We start from the raw sequence: 24,388 nt of genomic DNA, 5'->3' as shown, positions 1-24,388 counted from the left end.
TTATAAAGAAGTTTTTGGGATTTCACAATGACCGCCCATCAGAGACTCTGGGCTCAATCATAGTTTGAGGCTGCCTTTTTAAAGTTATGGCACTAGATTACTCACATTAGTTTTTCTTCCTTTTTGTCATCGAAATTCGCGTATTGACATAGATCGCGTTCATAGTCTTATCTTAACACTTATTCGCTCAAAATAATCTTGACTTCTTGTGGATCCCTCGCAGTTTTTGATGGTAAAATAATTTATAATCAAAAGAGAAAGGGAAATGTTTGTTAAGGCGTGCACCAACACTCATCTTCTGTCAAGAGGAATTGCGTTCTCAGCGTCCCAGTTTCCGAGAAATATCCGTCTCTGCAGCACCCTGGGGAACTCCTTTTTAAGTTGTCTGCGTCATGCGCTGTTTATGGACTGAGAATTTTTGGCACGACATTGGCACTTTCCGCCACTAACTGCTTCATTTCCCTGCCGTAGAGTGATTAAAAGATGATTTCTCGCAAACAGGGCCGGCTAGAGCCAAGGTGGGTTTCCCCTTGTCAGTTTGGTCTCCGACCGCTCCTCCACCATAAAAATTATAAAACTTATACTTTGACTCCGAATTTCGTCTTAATAAGGGCCGGTTCCCTAGTTTCCTACTATACTGACATGGCTTCTCGTCGGGTAAAACTCTAGATTAGCGGTCTCTAGTCGCCAACGGGTAACCATTTCATTGAAAATGGCCTCCAAAAATCAAGTCTTAGCCGCCAAAAGTGGCGATTATATGTTTATTTGACAAAAATCAAATTGTATATCGTGCTACGACAACACGCTTCCAATCTTGAGACATTCAGCCCATCAGTTGACTCCACCATGGCAAAGTAATTCAGAGTTAAGATTTATATCTTTGCAACTAAATATATTAAAAAAAAAAAAAAAAAAAAAAAGCTTTCATTTTTCATTACTCTGGTGGCCAATGGCTACTATTCAGAATTCTTAGTTTAGAGCTTTACCGTCGGCCCTGCTCGCAGAACTCGACTCAGTAGTTTGATATTGATTCACAGAGGTGTCAATAGTTTGGTATTGATTCACTTTTCTCCCCAAAACTACGTTTTTGGGAGAAAATATTTCTTTTTTTTTTTTGTAACTGGCGAATTTTACCGAATGATAAAACACCAGCTGGCACACATCCCTATATTTTATGAGAATAAACATTAGACGTCATTAAAAAATACAATATTGAGAAACTTGGCCTTTTTTTAATATTAATTTTTTTGTATCCAAATTTGCAATTTGCAAGACAATTACGGGAGGGGGGGGGGGGTATTACAAGCGATTCGAAATGAGTCGATTAGAGCAACACTTATTAATTTCTACTCTCTACTGAGGAAACATTCGCACTTCTACGTCTTCAAAAAAAAAAAAAAGCCTTTCCATGTTATTGTTTATTTCAGCAGCATTTTACAAGTGTCAACAGAACGTATTTCTTTTCCCCACCATCTTTTATGATAGCTGACGTACGTGCTTTTTCATGACGTATTCACTGTAGGCCATCCAACTAGCAAATGACGTCATCGTTAGTCGATCCACAATGATATTGGGAAGTGAGCTCTTCGATTAGTATTTTGGTTTAATTAAACTATTTGGTTTATTTATTATTGTCTTCTATTATTTTAGTAGCATTAAAACTTCTACTTTTTCATTAGAAAACATAAAAAGGAACCAATAATCATACATTAAAAAATACACTGAGCTTAATTCATAGTATTTCACATAAAAACATTTATAAGTCTTACAAAGTATCCAAATAACTAAACACGATTTTATTTTACAATCTTGTAAAAACGAAGTGATAAATAAACAGTTTTATTTTTCATTTGAAATTTTTTTTAACACTAATCGCATTTTAACTACTCGTATATTGTATTAAAACATTAAGTCTTAAGAAGTATTCAAATAAATAGATGAACTTTCATTTTACAATTACATCAAAACAAAAAATAATTTTACCATTGTATTTGAATAAGAATAAAATGAAATCTTAAAATATAAATAAACATTTTTACTAAAGTAAACGGGAAATATAACTGCAATACGTTTCAAAGACATAACATCAAATTAAAATACATAATACCAGATTATTAATGTTAACTTAGCTTAGCAAATTTATACTTTTAAAAAGACATGAATGTTTGGGTGCCATCCCCCAAAGTAAACGGTGCCCTACCTCCTTCAATTATGAAAACTTCAAGAAAAATACCCCATAAACATCTCCCCCATCTCCCTTAAAATTTCAAGGGCACAGTTATTTATAACTATAGCCGTTGAAAAGCTATCATTATTATGAGACCTTATGATTCCTACCCCTCCCCCCTTCGGTGGGCACTCTCGAAAAGTTACACAGGAATTCAACTTTAAAAACGTTAAGTAAAGAATGAATTATACAAGATCATGAATACTGTATGTTGTACATCAAAAAATGTATTCAATATCAAAGCAGCCTTTTTTTTTTTTTTTGGAATTTGGCTACTTTTCCATTTTTAGCTTTTTCTGATGCTAATGATTCTTGTGTGTGGGGGGGGGGGGGGGGGCTTTAATAGTTTATTATTTTAGGCTTTTGAAAAATTATTTTAAAGAGCATTAATTGATGACAAAGTAACCTTTTTCAAAAAACTTCTCATAGAATGACCATTTTAACAACTTTCTTCAATACTTAAAACTTCATATATGTTAAATTTAGATCAACATTTTTCTGAGTAGGCTCTTTTAGGAATTCGGTGTGACATTATTGTGACAGGGGGAAGGGAAAGGACAACAAGAAGTGTGACATCACGCGTTGTTTATAACAATATGCTCATGTTGAACAGCGTTACATGTAACAAGGAGGGAGGGGGGGGGGATTTGTTCAAAATTTTGCAACATCCTTTATGGACAGCCCCTTAATTCAATTTATATTACAATTTCAGAGTTCCTGAAAGCTTATTAACAGAAAACCCAAGGAGTTCAAAATTATATAGTTCAAGACATTTTGCCTTTTTTAAGCATAACAAACAATCATAGAGCATTTGGCAAAAACACGTTGTGTATCCACTGCTCAAAAGTAATCTTTCGCAAGCCCAGAAATCATGGATACCGTTAACTCAACCACAATTTGTACATAAATATCTTAAAACTTAAAGACAACAGTGCAAAAAAAAACATATTTTTTTTTAGTTTGCGCACAGAACCAGCTTGTTTGAATAACATTGCAGGGGCGTAGTTGGGGGAAAATGTTTAAGTATCGAACCCACGACCTCCGGCGTTCAAAGCTAATCTTCTTACCTCAGAACTACGGAAGCCCATCAAGGAATGTTTTTTGATCAAAATAACACATGCTAGCGTATGAAACAATTTAATCGAAACAGAAAATATAAGATTAGTTCAGTTAAAAGCCTGTTTCAAAAAACTTATTTACATATTAACTGAATATCAACACCAAGTTACGTTGCTTCTGATAGCAACAAGTATATTCGAAGAAAATTTTGACATATGTATATTGTCAGCTTGGAAACTCCATTTCGAATAAATGCGTGTACAAGGTTGAAAAAATAAAGAAATAAAAAGTTGCAAGTTAACCGTTTCAAATATTAAAGCAGTATGCTGAAATTACAAATTACAGACAAAGATATCAGAAAGGAAACTGACAATTGTTTGTGTAATGGAGGAAAAGTTAAGTAACCTTAACTGCATGAATTCTAATGGATAAAATGTTAATTTATTTATCTGAGAAAAGTACTTACCTCCGAACTTTAAAATTTATTCCATGAGGCGCCCGATTTTTTTCTTCGCATGCAGGTTGTTCTGTAGCGCAAATCGCTGACTCACTCAGCAGACACTCAGACACTTACAAGACTAATTATATATATATATATTTAATTGCCTCTACATTCCGGTACGTTTAAAGGATGAGATAAATTCAAGAGTATTGTGTTCAAGAATGTGCATCCGAAGTTACATATTTCCTATTTCATCTATTTCAACCAGAGCAAGCAGCACTCTATTTGCTTGAAACTGCACTGCTTTCAAAGTTTCGCGCCAAGTTCAAAGATCGACGACTGGTGGCGTAACGAAACGGGGGGGGAGAGGAGTTGTCTGGCCTGTTATCACGTGGGTCTCGCTGTGACGGCTTCAAGGTTCCAATTCCTACTGTTTCTAAACATCTGCAGAGATCACTTTCTTCTCCATTCCCTTAAAGAATACCTCACTTTCAAATATATTTTTTAACTAAGCGAAATAGTTAGGAATGTATAATCGATAATTTTTTCGATGGCTAAATATGCTTAAAATATAGTTTTGAAACCTGAAATAACCTGTTGCGGGAAATTATAGACCTGTGAGTCTAACTTCGGTGGTTTGCAAAATTTTTGAAACATTCATAAAAATTAAGATAGTAAATTTTCTAGAGACTAATAATCTATTGACTAGTTTTCAGTACGGTTTCAGGAAAGGCAAATTTTGTGCAACTAATTTATTACATTTCTATGACAAAGTTACCATGGCTTTGGACAATAAGAAGCCTGTTGTTTACATTGATTTTCAAAAAGCTTTCGATAAGGTACCGCATGTTGCTCTACTTAGCAAATTAGCTGATATAGGAATAGGAGGGAAAACTTTCATTTGGGTAAAAAACTGGCTGACCGGAAGGAAACAAAGGGTAGTTGTAAGGGGAAATTATTCTAATTGGAGTGAGGTTTTAAGCGGGGCTCCTCAAGGATTAGTGTTAGAGCCTGTTTTGTTCATTGTTTTTATGAACGATATTCACAAAAGTATTTCTGGGAACATGAATTGTTTTGCTGATGATGTCAAAGTTATGGGGACTGTAGAAAATGAAGAACAAGTAAATCAGCTGCAAGAGGATCTAGATCATATTACGGAGTGGGCTGATAAATGGGGTATGGCTGTTAATGTTGGGAAATGTCAAGTGCTACATTTAGGGCATGGAAATAAGTGTACAAGTTATTATTTGTAAGGTTCAGTCATTAGTCAGATAGACAAAGTTACTGATCTGGGGGTCTTAGTCAGGATTTAAAGTTTAGCCAACAGTGCAGCATTACTAGTAACAAGGCCAATAAGATGCTTGGGTTTATCAATAGATCTATTTCAAACAAATCTAAAGAAATTCTTCTGCCCTTATATAGAAGTTTGGTAAGACCTCATTTGGAGTATGCTGTTCAGTTTTGGTCTCCTTATCTTAAGAAAGACATTAATGTATTGGAAAGGGTTCAAAGGCGGGCTACAAGGCTAATATATGGACTTTCTCACTTAGACTATGATTCCAGGCTTAGAAGGTTAAAATGTACAGTCTTGAGCAAAGGAGAGACCGAGGGGACATGATTCAGTTGTTTAAATTTATTAAAATGAAAGATGTTACGGACTTGAAGTTTAGCACTGTAAACAGGACAAGGGGTCATTGTTTTAATCTATTTAAATCTCAGGCTTAACATGGATGTTAGGAAAAATTATTATTTTAGCAGGGTAGTGGAACCTTGGAACAGTTTACCGGAAGAGGTGGTAATGAGCAATGGAGTAGTTTTAGGAAGGCTATTGATCTTCACTTGGGATTGTAAATTGACTAGGACCAGTCTAGCTGGGCCCAGAGCCTGTTGCTGGTCGTCACTTTTGTATTTGTATAATTTTTCTCTCAATTCACTATTTTGCTTGCAAAAATGTATGCTGCCTGTAAATTTTCTTAAACAATTAATACATGAAAGAAAAATACATGATGATTATGATGCAATAAAAATAAATTTTTCGGAACCTAAAGTTCTGCTCCATTTCCATCTAAAATTCTCGGATCCCCTTGTTAAAAATAATTCGAGAATTAAACTCCCGCCCGTGAAAAATTTATTAAAGCCCTTAAATACTATGTACATGAGGAGTTAAAATATTTAATAAACTTTAGAGCCGATTTAATGTGAGCAATTTTTGAAAATTTGGCTGAAGATGTGGAAAAATAAGATGTCGAGTGAGAAAATTTTAATTGCACATTTATTCTAGATGCACGTAAGCAAAAACAGAAAAGTTTGACATTATAAAAGAATATTGCTGCTTTTTCGCCCTCTCAAAAATTTGTAAGACCCTCTGTACATTTATGCTTGGAGGGAAACCCTTTCACCTCCACTTAAAAAAATTTTAATTTTAGCTTCTGGATTATTTTAGGACTTCTTGTGCAAGTTAGCTTAAAAAAAAGTGTAATCCTATAATTTAGTTCATGAATTTCTAAAGTATTTCAGTACAAGATTCAACTTCCGTTTGAAATATTATAAGGGAAATGTCGCATTATATATATAACTTCTAAAAATCTCAAGTAAGGCGTTCAAATTTTTTGAGCAATATTCTGGACTCTTATAGTGAGTTTGAATTGTTTCATGATAGATGGCAGCACCAGATATTTTTAAGATGCGCTCACTTAATTATAAATTATAGTGCCTAGAAAGAGTAGTGTGCTGATCGACGGGAAAAAGTAAGGTCAGATCTGAGGAAAATCCAGATGGCGCTGCGCTCGAGGAGTACGTTATGCTCCTCAATCACACTCGTTTTAAATCAGCGATTGCATGCTGATTTCGCAGTTTAAAAGCCCCGTTTTTCGGATTGAACTTATTTCTGCGCAAAAGACAAATTCTGTATTAAGTGCTAATTGTTACATGGGTGTTCATTTATTTTTTGAAGCATATAAAATTACCTTATGCTAATTTATCTTCAATGAAAATAGTAGACTATAAGGGGCCATCCATTAAATACGTAAGGGTTCCGGGGGGGAGGGGGGTTGGAAAAGCCACTACGAACCCTTTCCTGGAGGGGGGGGAGGTCAAACTCATTCTTACGTAAAATTTTTGAAGTCAGTATTTCACATTAGAAATTGCTGCGGTCAAGTGATTTGGCAGATATTATGTTCCATTTGCGTCTGGAAGGTAAGAAGCGTGTTAGGATAAGATGTTTTTTTATTTGTTTTACAAAGAATTTATAGTGTAAAATATAATAAAAGAGTCGCATTGTGTATGGCATGTTTTATTTGTAAATAACATTAAATCAAAAAAAAAAAAAATGTCGAAAAAACAATTAGTTTAGATTCTAACTTTTCAGTAACTATTTTTTTACGCAAAAGGTTTAATTTAATAATGTGAATTTAATAACGATTCCAGTGATGTAAAGATTCCAAGATTTGTTATTTTATCATTTTGAAAAACGAAATGGAATCTTACGTAAGAATGGGGGGGGGGGGTGAAAAATCTTACGTACCCTTACATGGGGGGAGGGGGGGTCAAAAATTGCCAAAATTACCCTTATGTTTTTAATGAATGGCCCCTAAGTATTCAATAACTGCGCATCTCTTATTTCTCTACTAATAATAAAGCTGAAAGTCTCTCTGTCTGGATTTCTGCACGGATCTCTGCGACGCGCACAGCGCCTATACCGTTCGGCCGATTTTCATGAAATTTAGTACAAAGTTTTTATTGTCAATATTATTTTCCGCATAATTTTTATTATATACAAAAACTACAGTATTTACAGATTTTTTAAATTTTATACAAACCCAATATTTGTTAGGCAAATTAATATGAACAATTTCATTTATAATAGATTTATACGTGGTTATTTCAGTTTCATCTGCGGAAAGATCAAGTTTTACTTTTTTCAAACAGGGAACATTTTTTTTAACTGTATAATTCCTGATGGACCTTTTTTTCTTTGGTAATTTTTTAGTAAAGTATGTTGGCAGATTTGGGAAAATTGTCAGAATTGCCTCATCTTTCAAAAAAGGTTTTCCCCGAGGAATCAAAACGTCCTCACCATTTATAATATGCTTAAAACGCGTTTCAATAAAATGTTTTTCGAAATGCAGAGCACAAATTGAGCAATATTTATCAAAAACTTTATCTAACTTCGGAATTAACGAATTCCACTTTAGTTTTCTTCATCTGCTGGAGCTTTAAAAATCGTAACTTTTTCCTTAAATGTTTTGTATCCACTTTTGCACACTGGTACGAAACAAGATGAAGCTTTATTTCTTCTAATTTTCAACTTTGATGCCTCCATTAAAAGCCTTAAACGCTGTTTCATCAAATATTCACGAAATAAAGGTAAAAAAGAGAAACACGGAACTAAATTGTAACAAAATCCCGCGTCTACTAATATAAACACCGCGAGATTGAACGTGCACCTCGATTGCACTGCCCTCTAGCGGTTTTCATACCATTTGTCTTCAAGAATCGTGGCGAAAAAAAGCGCCGCTCGGCACACTACTCTTTCTAGGCACTATATTATAAATTGAACTGTGTGTGTTATGTATAACAGCACGTGAATTAGACAAATTTTTATGTTAAAAGCACACTTTCAACATACATATTATACCATTTACAAAAAAAAAAAAAAAAAAAAAACTTTTATGTAAAGCCTACAATTTTTTTTTTTTCAAATATCACTGTTGTACAATTTATTTTATTTTCTTGAGGTCTTATAGCATATCTCATCTGAAACATTCTTTTCAATATTTTATTCCTATTGATTTTCTTTCACTCATTACGAGTAAGCAAAATATGTTTTTTTCCTTCAGATATCAATGCCCTTCTTAGGAATGTTTAGCAATAAGTGTTTCTGTAAAGGTATTTCCTTAAAAAAATATCTCTAACTGTGAGCCCATTTGTCTTTTCATGAGATTAAGAGGCAAAGGCATCAAAGATAATTAGTAACAGAAAGGGTAGTAAATGATCTATTTTTATTTCTAGTGAAACCAAATTGTTCAGTTTTAGAAAAAATTTAGTGATAAAATTTTAATTTGAAATTAAAATTGATATCAAAGCATTGGAGCTTGACTCAAAGACAGAAGTTCTCAAATAACATTTGACTCTATATGAAACATCAATGCAAAACTGAATGCATTGTTCTTGTCCTTCTCAAAGAGACTAACTTGTTTTTTAGTCTTATTGTAATTGTATTTTGATCTTTTCTTGTCCTTTGTGTCTCTTTTATCGCTCAGCATAATCATCAAGGACTAAACATGAACATTTTTGTAAGTTTACACTACCATCATGATTTAGAAAGTAACTTAATTAATAAGAATTTTTTTTTTTCAGGTCTTGCTTGAAATTGGGTAAAATACTCGATGGATCACTGAAATAACTCAACTTAATATCGTACTTTGCTATGGCACATAGCTTAATTGTGTGCACAGTTGATGTTCACCAACTTGCAGCTATTGTTCGAAATCGCATTGATAATGTAAGTATTTCAAAAAAACAAAGAAAAATGCTTTATTTCTAATCAAATGTTATAATAAATATTGTTAGTATTGTCATACAACATTTTGTCATACCTATAGTTCGAAAAATTTCCTAGGAAGGGTAGAAAAGGTTGTTACTCAAAGCATGTTACGTTGGCGTGGGGAGGGGGGATGACTGTGAGATTTCCTCAACTCTGAATAGAACAATTTAGTAATGTAAGACAAAAATAAATAAGTAAATGAGAAAATCAATGCTATAAAAAAATGAAGTGATTTAATGTGTTTTGTGCTTATTTTTGCTTTAAAAAGACTAAAATGTTACAAGTTTGGATTTGGACACCCTCATCATGAGAGGTCTCTTGCTTTATATTATGCCTCTGTTTGGAGGCAGGGGGTAGGGAGGCAGACCTGACGAGAGGCTTTGTCAGCCTAGTCCGAAACTAGGAGCCAGGCTCAGAATTAAGTCGTGTAAATTTGGCCAGCTTTAAGGCTAGAGGGGGGCTCGCCTTGGCTCTTGGAGACTAAAGTCGAATTTAAAAATGTGGAGGCCCTGGGGCAACAAAGGAGTGGAGGCCCCTAATCAGGGTTCGAAAAGATCATCATATTTTCGAAAATATCCGATACTTTGATATATATCCGAATATTTTGATATATATGTATATATCCAATATTTTCGACCCGTGAAAGTTGGGATATTTTGTAAAAATTTTACTGTGGGGACCCCTTTGTTGTGGAGGCCCCGGGGCAGCAGCCCCGCCTGCCCTCCCCTAAATCCGGCCCTGTTGGCGAGCGATGGCTCTCGGTGGCTCTGAGGGGATGGAGAAACAAATTATTAATGATTGTTTACCAGTACAAAGTCTAATGAATTACATTAATAAGAATCAGCAGGCAAAAAGTAAAATTGAATTAAACTTAACGATGGAAATAAACTTGAGAAATTTTAAAGAAAAGTGACTTTAGTAGTTACCAACTTAAAATAAGTTGGTAATTACTAATCACACTCATTATTTTGATAGATGCCTTCTTCTATGTTCTGATGGGTTATTCTTTCATAGAAAAAGTAACAAAATATTACATTTTTTCATGAAAGAATAACCAATACAAATAGAATACAAAGAATGTGAAAGAAAAGAAACACCAAGAATGTGTTTTAAAGTAAAACACATTTAAAATTCCCCTTAGATCAAGTTTAAAAGTATTGAGAATAATTTGATTTCCCTTGTCCAAAACATTTTCAGAATTTAGGAATAATTTGGTGTTTACATAAAGTTTTAGGTGTGAAGTGTTTTATACTTGTTGAAAATATTATTTAATAAAAATATTTTTTTTATTCTTATGTTTTTGTTTTAGGCATTAATTCTCGATAGTCGGTCCTTTTTGGAATATAATGCCTGTCATGTTGTAAATGCTATAAATGTTGGATGTGCAAAACTCATGAAGCGGCGACTGCAGCAAGAAAAGGTTTGCTATGTTTTGTATTTTTAATTTGCTCTACTTCAGTATTTAAAAGTATTATAAAAATAAAAATATAAAAATGTTGGAAAAGTAAAAGCTTAGCTTTTAATTTTGCAAAATTCTAACAATACTTTTGTTTGATGTAACTGAAAAAAAAAAAAAAAAAAAACTTTTTTTAGTTGCAACTTAAGATTTAATTTTTGTTGCAACCAATCTTTCTTCATTGCCAAATATAAAGATTTGATTTCTGAACTATGCTGTTTTACAAAATGTCTCAGGTGCTATTTTTTTCGCCTGCTTTGTCATAAAAGTAAAAAGCAATAGTAAAAGCATAAAAATGAAAGGATAAAATGAAAAGCCTGGAAAGATTTACGATCTCAAAAAATTCAACTGACACACACACACAAAGGAAAAAAGTAATAAATAAGTTTATTTGTTCAATAAATAATTATATAATATAGGTTAAAAGTATAATGAGAGGGTGGAGGGATGTCTTGATTAGTGTGTTGGTCTGTCTATCTGCCCCCCTAGTACTTTCAATGGAATAACAAAGTTTGTTCAATTTTGAACAGTTCAGAATAGTTCAATTGTTCCAAAGTACTTGTATCCATTTTTATTTGATTCACGGTAATTTTAAGTAAAGTGCAATGATAATTACTGTTACAAATTTGATTTTTGTACAAGTCATGAAGTTAAAAATTTGAAAGTTGGTCTTGATCTAATGAAGAAGTCATGAAAATAATGAATGGGGGTCATGAAAACATTTCATAAAATTCTTTTCAAACCTTTTTAACCGCTCTGAAGGTGTGTTATTAGTTCTTGCAGGGCTCCAAAATGGTCCGCTTTTCCCGCCAAAGTCCGTTTTTTAGGGTAAAGTCCACTTTAGACCGCTTTTTAACATTTTGGTCCGTTTAGTCCGCTTTTATATTGTTTTTACTCAAAAATCAGATTTTAAAATTTTTCATTACATTAAAAGATACTGTGTGCTGACGTTTGTTACGCCCGAACACGCGGCCGCGGCCCCATTTTTCTATTGGACCTAACTTTCTGGTATTATTTCGCTTCAGATTGACGTCATTACTTCTCCTTCAACCGCTGTAACATGGAAATCTAGCAAATGGAGAGGTTTGGGGGAGGAGTTATGACTTCAAATCAAAGCATTTTGCTCCCGAAATTTCTCAAAGGTTCGTACCCCCACCTGAAAAACCTTGAAAAAAATCAAGAATGTTTCATCAGTGCAATTTCTTGAACTTGTGTTCGATATGTAGCATCGCGAAAAATTACTTCCTGCGTTTGCGAGTTCAATCTTTTTGCATCTTGTTAATATTTTTATATTTTTGACAATCGAAAGTTATTTTAACATTCATTAACTTAGATTAGCTTATTTTATGTTTAATTCCGATAGATAATGAACTACTTTTTTTTTTTTGGAACCATGTTAACATCAAACTTTTTTGGACTTCGCCGAAAATTGCTTGCTGGGTTTTGATATTTCAATCTCTTTGCATCTTGTAAATATTTTGATATTTTTGGCAATCGGAAGTTATTTTGACATAACACCTCCTAAGATTAGCCTATTTTTTTGGTTAATTTTAATAGACAATTAACCTTTTTATTTTTGGAACCATAGCAACATTGAACTCTCTCGCACTTCGCGGAAAGTGCTTGTCGTGTTTGAGATTTCAATCTTTTTGCATCTTGTAAATAATCTGATATTTTTGTCAATCAGAAGTTATTTTGACACACTCCACCAGAGATTAGCTTATTTTTTGTTTAATTTTAATAGATAATAAACTACAGTTTTTTTCGAAACCATGGCAACATTGTACTTACGCTCACTTCGCGGAAAATTGCTTGTCGTGTTTGAGATTTCAATCTTTTTGCATCTTCTTAATATTTTGATATTTTTGGCAATCGGAAGTTATTTTGACATACGCCATCGTAGATTAGCTTATTTTCTGTTTAATTTTAATAGATAATAAACTACTTTTTTTTTCGAAACCATGGCAACATTGAACTTACTCGCACTTCACGGAAAATTGCTTGTGTTTGAGATTTTAATCTTTTTGCATCTTGTTAATGTTTTGATATTTTTGGCAATCGGAAGTTATTTTGACATACGCCACCATAGATTAGCTTATTTTTTGTTTAATTTTAATAGATAATAAACTTTCTTATTTTTGGAACCATAGCAGCATCGCACTTACTCGAATTTCGCGAAGAATTGTTTCTTATGTTTGAGATTTCAATCTTTTTGCATCTTGTAAATATTTTGATATTATGCGCAATCGAATGTTATTTTCACATATGCTATCCTAGACTAGCATATTTTATGTTCAATTTTAGTCATGTTTAGTTTTAGAGATTTTTTTTTTTTTTAGGAAATTATTCCAACAGTGAACATACTTCGCGAAAATTTGATTCTCGTGTTCAAGATTTCAATGGTTTTGCATCTTGTAATTATTTTAATATTTTTGAAAATTGGAAGCTGTTTTGACATGTACTACCTCAAATTATGTTATTTAATTTTATTTTTAAAAACTAAAACTTTGTATCCTTATTTTTTTTTAAATACTCAAAATGAGTATTTTCAATTTGAAAATATAGCTCTATGAATCTGAAATTACACATTTATTTATTATATTAAGTTATCCAGTAAAAGCTGCCTCAAATTTACATTCAGTGTATTTATCGCTTGAGCGCATTTGTATATTTTTGGGTGTAGGAGCTTTAATAAAAAAATTTCTTTCTCACTAATTTTTATGTATACATGAAGACAGTAACAATATTTTTTGGTGCCCGAACAACTAATACATACATATGAAGAAATGATTTGGATACTTAGCGTACTAATAAATGATTTGCAATCCTCTAATATTTTTGAACTTAGTCAATCAGTAGCCTAGCCAGAAATTACCTCCTGCTTTGGTGTTTGATCATAAACTCTCATATATATATAAACGTACCATATGTAGGCTGGAAATATGTGTAAAAGCCAAGGGCTGTGGAGGGGGAGGGGACCTCCTGGCCTCTAAACTATAGCTTCTTGTCTTGCGGTACCTTATATCAAAATAAATTCTCTTTAAACTGGTTATGTGAAAAATTTTGTAAACTACTATGTGCTAAGGTGTTTACTGTAATAACTATATCTAAATAGTCTTTATTAGGTATGCACTAATTCATCGCTCACTTAGGTGATTATTTTTAATTAGCCAGTTTTTACCTGTTAATTAGTAGAAAATTTATTTTACAATTAAAGTTACTCTGTAAGATGGTCCCGTCAGTTACATGCTTGCTTGTCACCCCCCCCCCCCTCATTCAAATATTTGTTTAAATAATATAATTCAATGGATAAAAAATTCATTTGTGCAGAAGGTGATAAGGATTTATCATTAAAAATCATTATTATGGTTAATTAACAAATTATCTTCATGTATTTAGTGCCAGGCAGCTAATTTGCCTTTTGGTGCTTCCCTGGTTTTTAACTATGAATGGTCCTCTCAAGGTCCTCTTTTTAATCCTAACTGGTCCTCTTTGGTCCCCTTTTTGATTCAAAGTGGTCCTCTTTTACCCTTTTCTATGGCTAAAATGTGTTGGGAGCCCTGTTCTTGTTAAAGCAAGCTAAACAATGAATATTCTGCCTTTAAATTTGTGGGATTAAAATACAATGAATGTGTGTTTGAAAAAATGCATGACATGAATTTTGTAAAATAACTTGCTGTTGTGAAAATATCAAGAAAATAACTAGGATATTCATTTTTTAAAAACTATGCTGAAAAATATTCTATCTAAGGTTTACTTACTTTTTTCACTGACTTCAAATATGAGGCAGTTATCAGTTCATGTATGTTTTTTCTTTTGTTTGTCCATGCATAACGTCACACTGGGTGAACTAATTTTGATTATTCATTTTTTAATTGATAGAGGATAGTCTAACTTAGCCTTTGTTTTACCATATTTGTTCTTAAGAGGTAAAATTATGAGTGAAAAACTGTGTCTTTCATGTTAATCAGTGTGTCATATATCCTCATATATGAAGCAAGTGAAGGATGAAAATGAAATCCATTTACTCTTTCTGCTGTTGCTGTATTTTTGTCTCTTTATCTGTTCCAATAATAGATAAGTCACTCCACTTCCCATTGATCCTCTGCAAAATCAATACTTATACTCTGCAGCTGTAAAACGTTAAAAACAAGTCTTTGACAGTAGAATTACAAAATACGAACCTTTGAATTTTTTTGTTCTAAATAAATTTATGACATCGTAAAATCCAGACTTCCCCCCCCCCCCCCATTGTACTTTCTTTGTCAAGAGTTTGCATGCCTGCTAATAGAAAATTAATGAACTCATGCTCACAAAAATACAAAAATTTTTAAAAACCAAAAATACTTTAAACTCCCAACATTTCAGACTCTCAGTGAAACAAAGTTTCAGCAACCTTAGCCTATTCGTTATGACAGACAGTATCTCTAGTTCATTTTTGCATCCTTGTTTTGGATAATTTTTGTCTTTTTAAATTTTACAAACTTTTTAACATTCATTGTCATGATTTCGATATTTTAAACTTGTCATTTTACATTTTTCAGTCTTTATGTGTTAATATTTTAAATGTATATAATTTGTTTTAATTGCTACTTTTATATTATTGTTGCCACTGTAACTGGATTCTTTCTGTGGTGTGCAATGCTTTTTATAAATCATTATCTGAAAGAACACTATTAAAAAAAAACCCTATATTAATAGGAAAAAATCTGTTCTTTCTGATGGTATGAGCAAAAAGAAAGTTCAAGGTGACAAATTTGAGCTACAGCACTTTGAAAATAGTTTTTTTTTTTCATGTAAACGATTTTGATAGCCTCTTTGGATGACAATATCTTTTTAAATTTCCATACCACATTTTTTAACGAATTTGCATGCATGCTACACAAAATCTGATGAGCTCAAACTCACAAAAATACTCAAATGTATTAACAGCAAATCACATGGTGGGGTCAGAGAGCTTAAAGCTCCCAAAATTTCAGGCTTCCAGTGTGATAACATTTTCTGCAACCTTAGCCTAAATATGACAATTTGATTCACAAAGCTGATCTGCCATGTTCGAACAATTTTTTTGCTTGAGTTGTGGCATCTGAAAGACATTTATAGGGTTGTGAGAAAAATAGATTTTTCCTTTCGCATATTCTTTCTTAAATGTACGTACAGCATAATCTGGTTTAACGATTGTCAAGGGACTGAAAAAAACCATCGTTAAATGAAAGATATTGTTAAATCAAGGAGCATATACATTCAATGCAGTTAAATCCCGACCAGTGAAATGTACCATTAAATTGAGGAAATCGTTAAATCTGGTATCGCTAAATCAAAGTTATACTGCACATATATTTGATTTAGTTTTAGAAACTAAGATTTAAGTTTTATAATGTGATGCATTTTGAAAAATGCATATTGCTTTATAATTTTAAAAGAATTTTGTTTAATTTAGCTAAGCATAGAAGATTTTCTTGCGCAAAGCTGCCATTGGGATGTTGACCGAAGCTTTGACATTATTGTGTATGACCAAAATACTTGTGATGCAAAATGTTTGCCCCCTGACAGTTTCATGGCAGTTTTCCTTCAAAAACTTTTGCCTGTATATAATAGTGTTAATATTTTAAAAGGTAAGTATTATACACTGAATAGTTTGTTTGTTGCATGCACTCAATTAAAGTAAAATATTGCTGAATGATAAGTTGTTTACTAGAATATTAATTATAAGATAAATATATTTTCATCAGGGTTTGCCGATATATATCAGTTGTATATATCACGATATATATCCAATATTTATTTTGAAAATATCATTATATTTTGATATTTTCGATATTTTACTTTTTCAACTGTGGTATTTTGAAATATAAAAATTACATTCAAGAGCCAAAACATTATGACCACCCCTATATTTTGCAATAAACTTGCCTGGATGACGTGGAAGGCACGTGATCAGGTGGAAGTGGTATTTAACTGCTGCTGGAGAGTCTGAAGAATCATTCTTTCACTTACTTCTGTTTGTGATGGGAAAGGCTGTGGATCCAAGCGACTTTTATAGAGGGCAGATTGTAATGGCTCGAAGGCTTGGAACAAGTATTTCAGAAACTGCACGACTCGTGGGTTGTTCACGACCTACAGTTGTTAGTACTTATGCAAAGTGGATGAATGACAATGAAACCAGCAGTAGACGGCATGGTATTGGACGTCCACATGCTATTGAAGAAAAAGGTCATCAGAGACTGTCTCGCATGGTGAAGCAAAACCGGAGCCAGACAGTGGCTCAGCTGACAGCCCAATACAGTGCAGGATCAAGTAGAATAATATCGAAGCACACTGTTCAGCGGACACTGTTGGATATGGGGCTATGCAGCAAACGTCCCACTTGTGTGCCTTTGCTGACCAAGCGTCACCGCCAACTGCGCCTGCCCTGGACCCGGGAACATCGCGACTGGTCCATGGATCAGTGGGAGAAAGTTGCCTGGTCAGATAAATCACATTTTGTAATGCATCACAGCGATGGCCGTGTCAGGATACACCGTCTTCCGGGCAAACAGTTTCTCCCTCAATGTATGACCAAAATACATTAGGCCAATTACAATTATACCAAACAATTATACCAAATTATTACAATTATACCAAAATATATTAGGTCATACACAGGCCGCTGGTGGCGGTATTATGCTTTGAGGGACGTTCTCTTGGGCGTCTCTGGGACCCATGATTGTGGTACAGCAGACCCTGAATGCTACAGGGTATCTGAACATCATTGCGGACCAGTTGCACCCTTACATGGCCTCTGTTTTTCCAGCTGGAAATGGAATGTTCCAACAGGACAACGCGCCATGTCACATGGCTAAAATTGCGTTGGAGTGGTTCGAGGAACATGATGCTATATTCCAGTAAATGTCCTGGCCGCCTAACTCACTGGATCTCAATCCGATAGAATACATTTGGGATGTCATGGGAAGGCAACTCGGAGTTCAAAGACCACGAATTCGCAATATCTCGGATTTGCGTAACAATTGCTTAAATATCTGGTACAATCTGTCTCCGGCCATCTAACAAGGACTTGTGGCATCCATGCTAAGGCGGGTTGAAGCTGTATTGCGCGCCAAAGATGGGTCAACTCATTATTGACAGGTGGTCATAATGTTTTGGCTCTTGAGTGTATATTAATCATAGTAATATTATTCATTTATTATTAAAAAATCCCAAAAAAGTTCTTTATGATATTTATTATGCATCATCAATGTAACAAAGTAATATAATCTTCCTTTTTTATTTTATATTTATAAAAATTAGTAATGTAGCAATTTTAATGCAGATTAAGTGTGCCTAATTAAATGTTAATTATTGGTCAGAAAAAGAAAATATGTCTTATGACTGTGCACCGACTAATGCATATTTTTTATTTCTGAATTTTTTACTGTGTAAAAGTAGCTAACAAAAGAAAAATGAGTAAAACAGCTAATACTAAATTAGCTCCATTAAAATCGATAAAAATGAATTATAAAATATTAGATATAAATATGAAAGAAACATTAATTTTAAGTCTACATATTATAATAATAATAATGTAAGAAACTAAAGAGCGATTTGAGAATGCATTTACTATTTTAAAGACTTTAGTTTCTACTAAGTGAAAATATCGGATAACTATCAAAACATCCAATATACAGTTGACTCCCGCTACAACATAATTCAACTTACGCAAAATGGCTGTAACGGCTCTATATATTTTTCAGGAGTAACGAATTTCAGAGGTAATGCGAATTCCTCGCTCATAAGTATTTGGAAAGGAATCGTGATGTTAAATGTGGGCTTTGTTATTGACTTCTAAATATTGGGTTCGTGAACTTCAAGTTCCCACACCACACTAGTCTAAACATCGCTTTGTTAGTGTGTATAGTGTTGTGTATAAATAGCCACTTCACATGTTCCATTTATTTTTAAAATTCCAAATATGAAAGTGATGAAATATTGTGTCGCCTAAGCACGCTGTTTCATTAAAAGATTGTAAAGATGGGAAGAAAAAGAAAAAGTTTGTTATAATTTAATAAATGGTACAGATTGAGTACATTTTTGTGTGATTGTTTAAAGGAATTTTTATTAGTAGTAGGTAGTAAAGGTGCGACAACGATGGCAAAACATCAATGTTTCAAAACATCGATGTTAGAAATTAAAACATCGATGGTATTGATGCATTGAACCAAAAAACATGGATGTTTTAAAACATCGATCTTTTTATCAATGTATAATATACGTTTTTGAATATACTACACTAATTTAAGCAATACAAAAGAATACATACCTGAAAAAATATATTGAAAATACTGAACCTCAAATCATGAATATAATTTAATAAGAATAATTTTGCAACATCATGATATTATAGTAGGACAAAAGTTGATAATAAGACAAGCATGGATTAATACCAGCTAGTTATAGTAATAAGGAAATATTTTCAAATTGAATGAAACTAAAAGTAAATTTACATTAAAAAATAATCTAAGAAAAAATGTATCATTGCACTTTCCGTCAGTTGAATGATGAGAAAAAGTTGTGCTAATTATTTAAAAAATACAAAATTTATTCTAAAAATTATTTTTAAGAGCGAGAAACCTGTGTTGTACTGTTATTTAATAATTAAATACAAATTGTAAGTAATAGAGGGACTACGTGTGAGGGAAATCGATAAGTAACCTCGAATATTGATATTGACAGTTTTGGAGAAAAAGAAGTTTGTCCCCCAGGAGCGCATTTCTCTTTTCGCAGACTATCCCATCACTCAAGAGAAACATCTCTTTCTGATAGAACAGAAGTTGCCATCACTATCAAACACTTTAAAGCAACTTTTACTAGCTCTGAATTTTTAAAGTTATAATTTTCACTGTAGTATCGTATAGGATTTTTCCTTTAGTTAAAGAACTTGAGCCTTGAAATAGACTGCAAGTTCTGGCACCAGATTACCAGTGTCGGGTTCTTTCAATAGCTTTGACCTCTTCCTCACTCTCTAGTTAATCTTCTACAATCTTGTAGTGATATTTCCGAAAATCACCCTCTACACAAAAATATTGATCTTATAAAATGGGTGCAAAAAATTATTTTTTTGGGCAACACCATAAGTAAACTTTATTACCTAGCGAGAAAATTGGAGCAAATTTTATGATTTTCAATTAAAATCAAAAAACATCAACGTCGAAAAAACATTGAAACCAAAACATCAATGGTCCAAAAACATCAAAAGTAAAACATTGATGTTTCCAAAACATTGACATCCATGTCGCACCCCTAGTAGTTAGCTTTATGCTACCATAGAATCAACTTTTTGTTAAGAGTAGTTAGTCTTTTTCTGCATTAATAAGCAATTATTTCTGCCTACTATAGCTTTATATAGTCTATTTCTGGGTTAATAAGCAATCATTTCTGCTCATCGTAGCTTTATTTAAATTAAAAAAAAAAAAAAAATTAAAGAAGTACATATAATAGATACATCTTGTGATTCTTTTTTCTTTTCAAGCATATGTATATTTATTTCCATTGACATATTCATTAAATTTTCAATCAGTTGATTTTATTGCATACCTACGAACTTTTACACTTGAAAAAGAAAATTAACTTAAATTGTTTATTTCAAATTTTAACTTTGAATGTTTTATTTCAAATTTAATATATATGTATTTTTAGTAGTGTAACTATGGGGTTTAGCGCCCCTGGCATACTTTAGAAATTGCCCCCACCCCCTCCCCAGGGTCGCCCACGTGGGAAGTCATCAGAGGTCCTTGTGACCTCCTTTTTTTTGGGAACATTTTGATTTATTGATTCCAGAAATAGGATGCAGCATTGTAATTTTTTTTCTTATTTTTTCTTTTTTCGAATTGTTTTCAATGATGTGCAATGTTCCTTCTCACTAGATTATATTTACCACCTGTAGCTCTTTTTCTTGCGAGTTTAAAAAAAAAAAATTTAAAGCATTTTTCAAATTCTATAATAAAAAAAAAACTCTTAAAAAATTTATTTTTTAATCGGTTGAAATGTCGCCCCCCCCCCCCCCCCGCCTGGCTGCAGCACCCATGGCGAGAGCCACTCCTGCCAACCCCTAGTTACGCTACTGTCTATTTTAGCTATTGTGAATATATTTCATTTAAGATGTCATGGCTGAACTTTGAATTTAGTTATCAACTGGAGATGAAACACATTGAGGCATTTAGAAAGATGCATTAAATGTATTCTTTAACCATTTACATTTTAACATTTTGCTATGGAAGTTTTTGACTTTGCTTAAACCCTGGTGTACTGTTATTTTAAATATTGTTTTTATCTTCCGTAGTAGAGAACTTATATGTTTGTAATTTTGTCAGGCTTATTTGGAAATGCAGTTGTATTAGAGTTGATTCATGAGTGCTTGCAGGGGGTGCAGCACCCCCTGACTTTTTCAAATGCATATTCTTTGTTGTAAATTTAGCCCGAGGTTGACAAATCCTGAAATACCAATTTCCTGTGTCGGAAATACTGTATGTAAACAAATATTCATTATATTTTCTTTTTATTAAAGGTGGTTTTTTAGAATTTCAAGCTGCTTATCCAAATTTATGTGAAGATGAAAGGTCCAAATTCGCTCCATTGACATCATTGTCGCAACCGTGCCTCCCAGTTACAAATCATGGTCCTACTCGAATTCTACCATTTCTTTATTTGGGTTCACAACATGATGCGCTAAATAAAGAAGTTCTTCAGGTATTTGCTGTTTTTTTTTGTTTAAATAAATGTTTATTGAAATTAAATTTGGATAATCTTAGCTGAAGCGGCTAGTCACTGGTTATAATTGGATTTTTATTGATATGTGTCAAAGATTTCCTTTAAAAAAATCATAGGAATTTATTGCTGTTTGCATTTACTTAGAAATTTATTCAAATAAATTTTTATTTTGTTAGGCAAGAACCCATTTTTATAAAAATTCACTCATAAATCTGTAAATAGGTTTTTTTATGTAAAAGTCATGGAAATGTATTGTGTGTGTGTGCAAATAGATTTATAAAAATTCACTTATAAATCTGCAAGTAGCTTCTTTTTTGCATCAAAGTCATGGAAATTTATTGGAAATGAATTTTCATTATTTTATGCAAGAAATCTTGAAGACATTTTATAAAAATTCATTTATAAATCTGTAAGTATCTTTTCTTGTGTAAGAAGCATGCTAATTTATTGCAAATAAATTTTCAAAATTTTATACAAGAAATCTTGAAGACACTTTAATAAATACTCATTTATAAATTCAAGCAACAATAATAGTCTGTGAATTAATTTATAAACTTGTAAATACAGTGATCTCTTGCTATGCGCATCACAGAGATCCTGACAGAGAGAGAGAGAGACTTTCAGCTTCATTATTAGTAAAGGTAAAAAAAGATAAAGACAAAAAAAAAAAAAAAAAAGCAAAAATGGTAAGAAAAAAAAGTTGGGGAATTTTATAAGAAAATTTGACTATTTGGGGAAAAAAAAATATTTCAAGAGACAAAAATATCAGAGGAAGTAGATTCATTTTATGAAAATATTAGTAGAAAAATAATTTTTTAACTTGGGGAATTTTGATAAAAAACATCGCTTTTTGGGGAAAAGTTGGAAGGGAATTGGGAAAATCTGGATTTAACCATCTGGCAACACTGCTGGCCAGCGATATAGAAAAACAATGTTAACTGTTGTTCATTCAGGAGTGCTCACAGGGAGGGGGGGGGGGGATTATGGTGCAAGTTGTGCCATCAAAATTTCTTTTTTTTGGGGGGGGGGATTTTTTTTTTTTCCAGAAGTTTTTTTTTTTTTTTTTTTTTTAGAACATGTAATTTTTGATTTTTGGAAGGAAAAAAATATTAAACTTATTCAACAGGAAATAGATGTAAGTTAATGTACTTTCATCATAAATTAGCTTAAGTTTATGTAGAACTTTTCATTTCTCTTTAGTTTCGCTTTTTCTACCATTTTTAAATTGACTGTTCTTTCAATTTATCATTAGATGATTTTTATAAAACTTTCAATGATGTTAGATTCCACTGTTGGAAGTAGAAGTTTGTTCTTAAGGTATTTTAATTATTTTTCTTAAATCATTTTTGTTTTCTTCTGTATCAGATATATGTATATATACAAGGAAGTATAAGAATCGTGAAAATTTTCGAGTTCTGAATTTTGATGCGTGCTGAATATCTGAATCAACTTTGAGGATTTCCAAAAATAATCTTTCACAGTGAACTTGTATGTGACCCATCTTTTTTGGATATGCAATTTCAAATTCGGTAAACTTCCAGGAGAGCTCTTCTACTGTAACGCCCAAAAAACGCCCTCTTTGCCAATAAGAGTCATCTAAAACTGGGGTTCCAGAACTGCAATTTCGAAAAATTTATGGGGAAAGCGCCTGAACCTTCCCTTTTCTAACACAATCAAAGACAATCTGCAATTGCCTTTTTGGAGTTTCAATTTCGAAAAATTGCCGCGGGAATGCCACCGAACTTCTCGTTCCACTCTTATTACCAAAAATTTATCAAAATTGCTTTTCCTAATCAACAGGTTCAAACATTTAAATGGAGCGCCCCTCTCCCTTACTTCATTCCCATCAAAATCATTAAAGATGGTCTTATGTTTTGTTTTCAGGTCTTTAATCTTGAAAAAAATTTCTAGGGAGTGCTTCCGAAAACTCCTTCCCCTAACGTCACGAAGGTCAGATACAATTGCGATTTAAAAACTTCTATTTCCGAAAATTGCCTGTCCCATAACCATAGACAGCCTGAAATTGCAATTTTAAGACTTCAATCTCGAAAATTTTCCTTAGGAGACCTCCTGCATCTCTTCTCTACCTAACATTACCACAGATAGTTTAAAACTGTTTTTAGAACTGCTATTTTGAAAACGTTTCGGGGGAGAGTCCCCGGACCCGCCCACTCTCTCTTATATAACAGAAGAGTATCTACAGTTGCCTTTTTGGTATTTCAATGTCGTAAAAAATAACAGCGAGGGATCACCGAATCGTTCCAATCAAAGCCATCAAAACTGAACCTTCCCAATTAATGTCTAAAACTGTTTTTATAATTATAATTTCAAAATCCCCCCCCTGGACCCCCCTACCTGAATATTGTACTTCCGACAAAGTTCAACTTGCAGAAAAGTGAATCCACCCTCTGTATTTTTTCATACGTTTAAGTAAAAAAAAGGACTCTAAACTTTTAAACTCAAGGCCCATATTGTAAGTTTTGGGAAGTGAGACGTGTCAACAAGTCAACAATATTTCGGTTCAGATGGCAATAGTTAGCATCCCCCCCCCCCCCGTTAATTTGCCTGGGAATTAGAAACTCGAAAAAGTGTTACCTTTAATCTTATTTGAAAACGAGAAACTTTTTTTTAGGGGGGGGGAGGGCACCCCTATGTTCATTATCTGCAATACAATTTTTTCAAGTTTTACTTAAATCGCCTATTTACGCTTTGCTTATCGGAGGATTTGTACCCTACTTGTTCTGTCTCTTGAAATATATTTACACGCCTTTATTCTATTGTTCATATTCTTCCTAGAACGCGTTCTTTTTCGCACAAGTGTATAATTAGTCTTATGATTGACATTGAGAGGGAACAACAGGTTACATATGAAAAGGTTGATGTCACTAAATGTCGTGCTCAAGGGGTACACATTGA

General features: G+C 32.9%; 1 protein-coding gene across 3 annotated transcripts in view; it reads left to right on the top strand.

Moving 5' to 3' along the window:
• Positions 1-24,388, top strand: part of LOC129222089 (uncharacterized) — a 105,080-nt gene that overhangs the window by 67,146 nt on the left and 13,546 nt on the right. For all 3 annotated transcript variants that reach the window (XM_054856521.1, XM_054856522.1, XM_054856523.1), the window contains exons 2-5: positions 9,087-9,231; positions 10,583-10,693; positions 16,170-16,344; positions 21,270-21,451. In XM_054856521.1, coding sequence (XP_054712496.1) covers positions 9,157-9,231; positions 10,583-10,693; positions 16,170-16,344; positions 21,270-21,451 — 543 coding nt within the window. In that variant the 5' untranslated portion in view covers positions 9,087-9,156. The remainder of the gene's footprint in view (positions 1-9,086; positions 9,232-10,582; positions 10,694-16,169; positions 16,345-21,269; positions 21,452-24,388) is intronic.

This window comes from Uloborus diversus, chromosome 5, assembly GCF_026930045.1.
Source record: "Uloborus diversus isolate 005 chromosome 5, Udiv.v.3.1, whole genome shotgun sequence".
Lineage (NCBI taxonomy): Eukaryota > Metazoa > Arthropoda > Arachnida > Araneae > Uloboridae > Uloborus > Uloborus diversus.
Note: the sequence above shows the minus strand (reverse complement) of the source record. Positions and strands in the feature narration are given on the sequence as shown.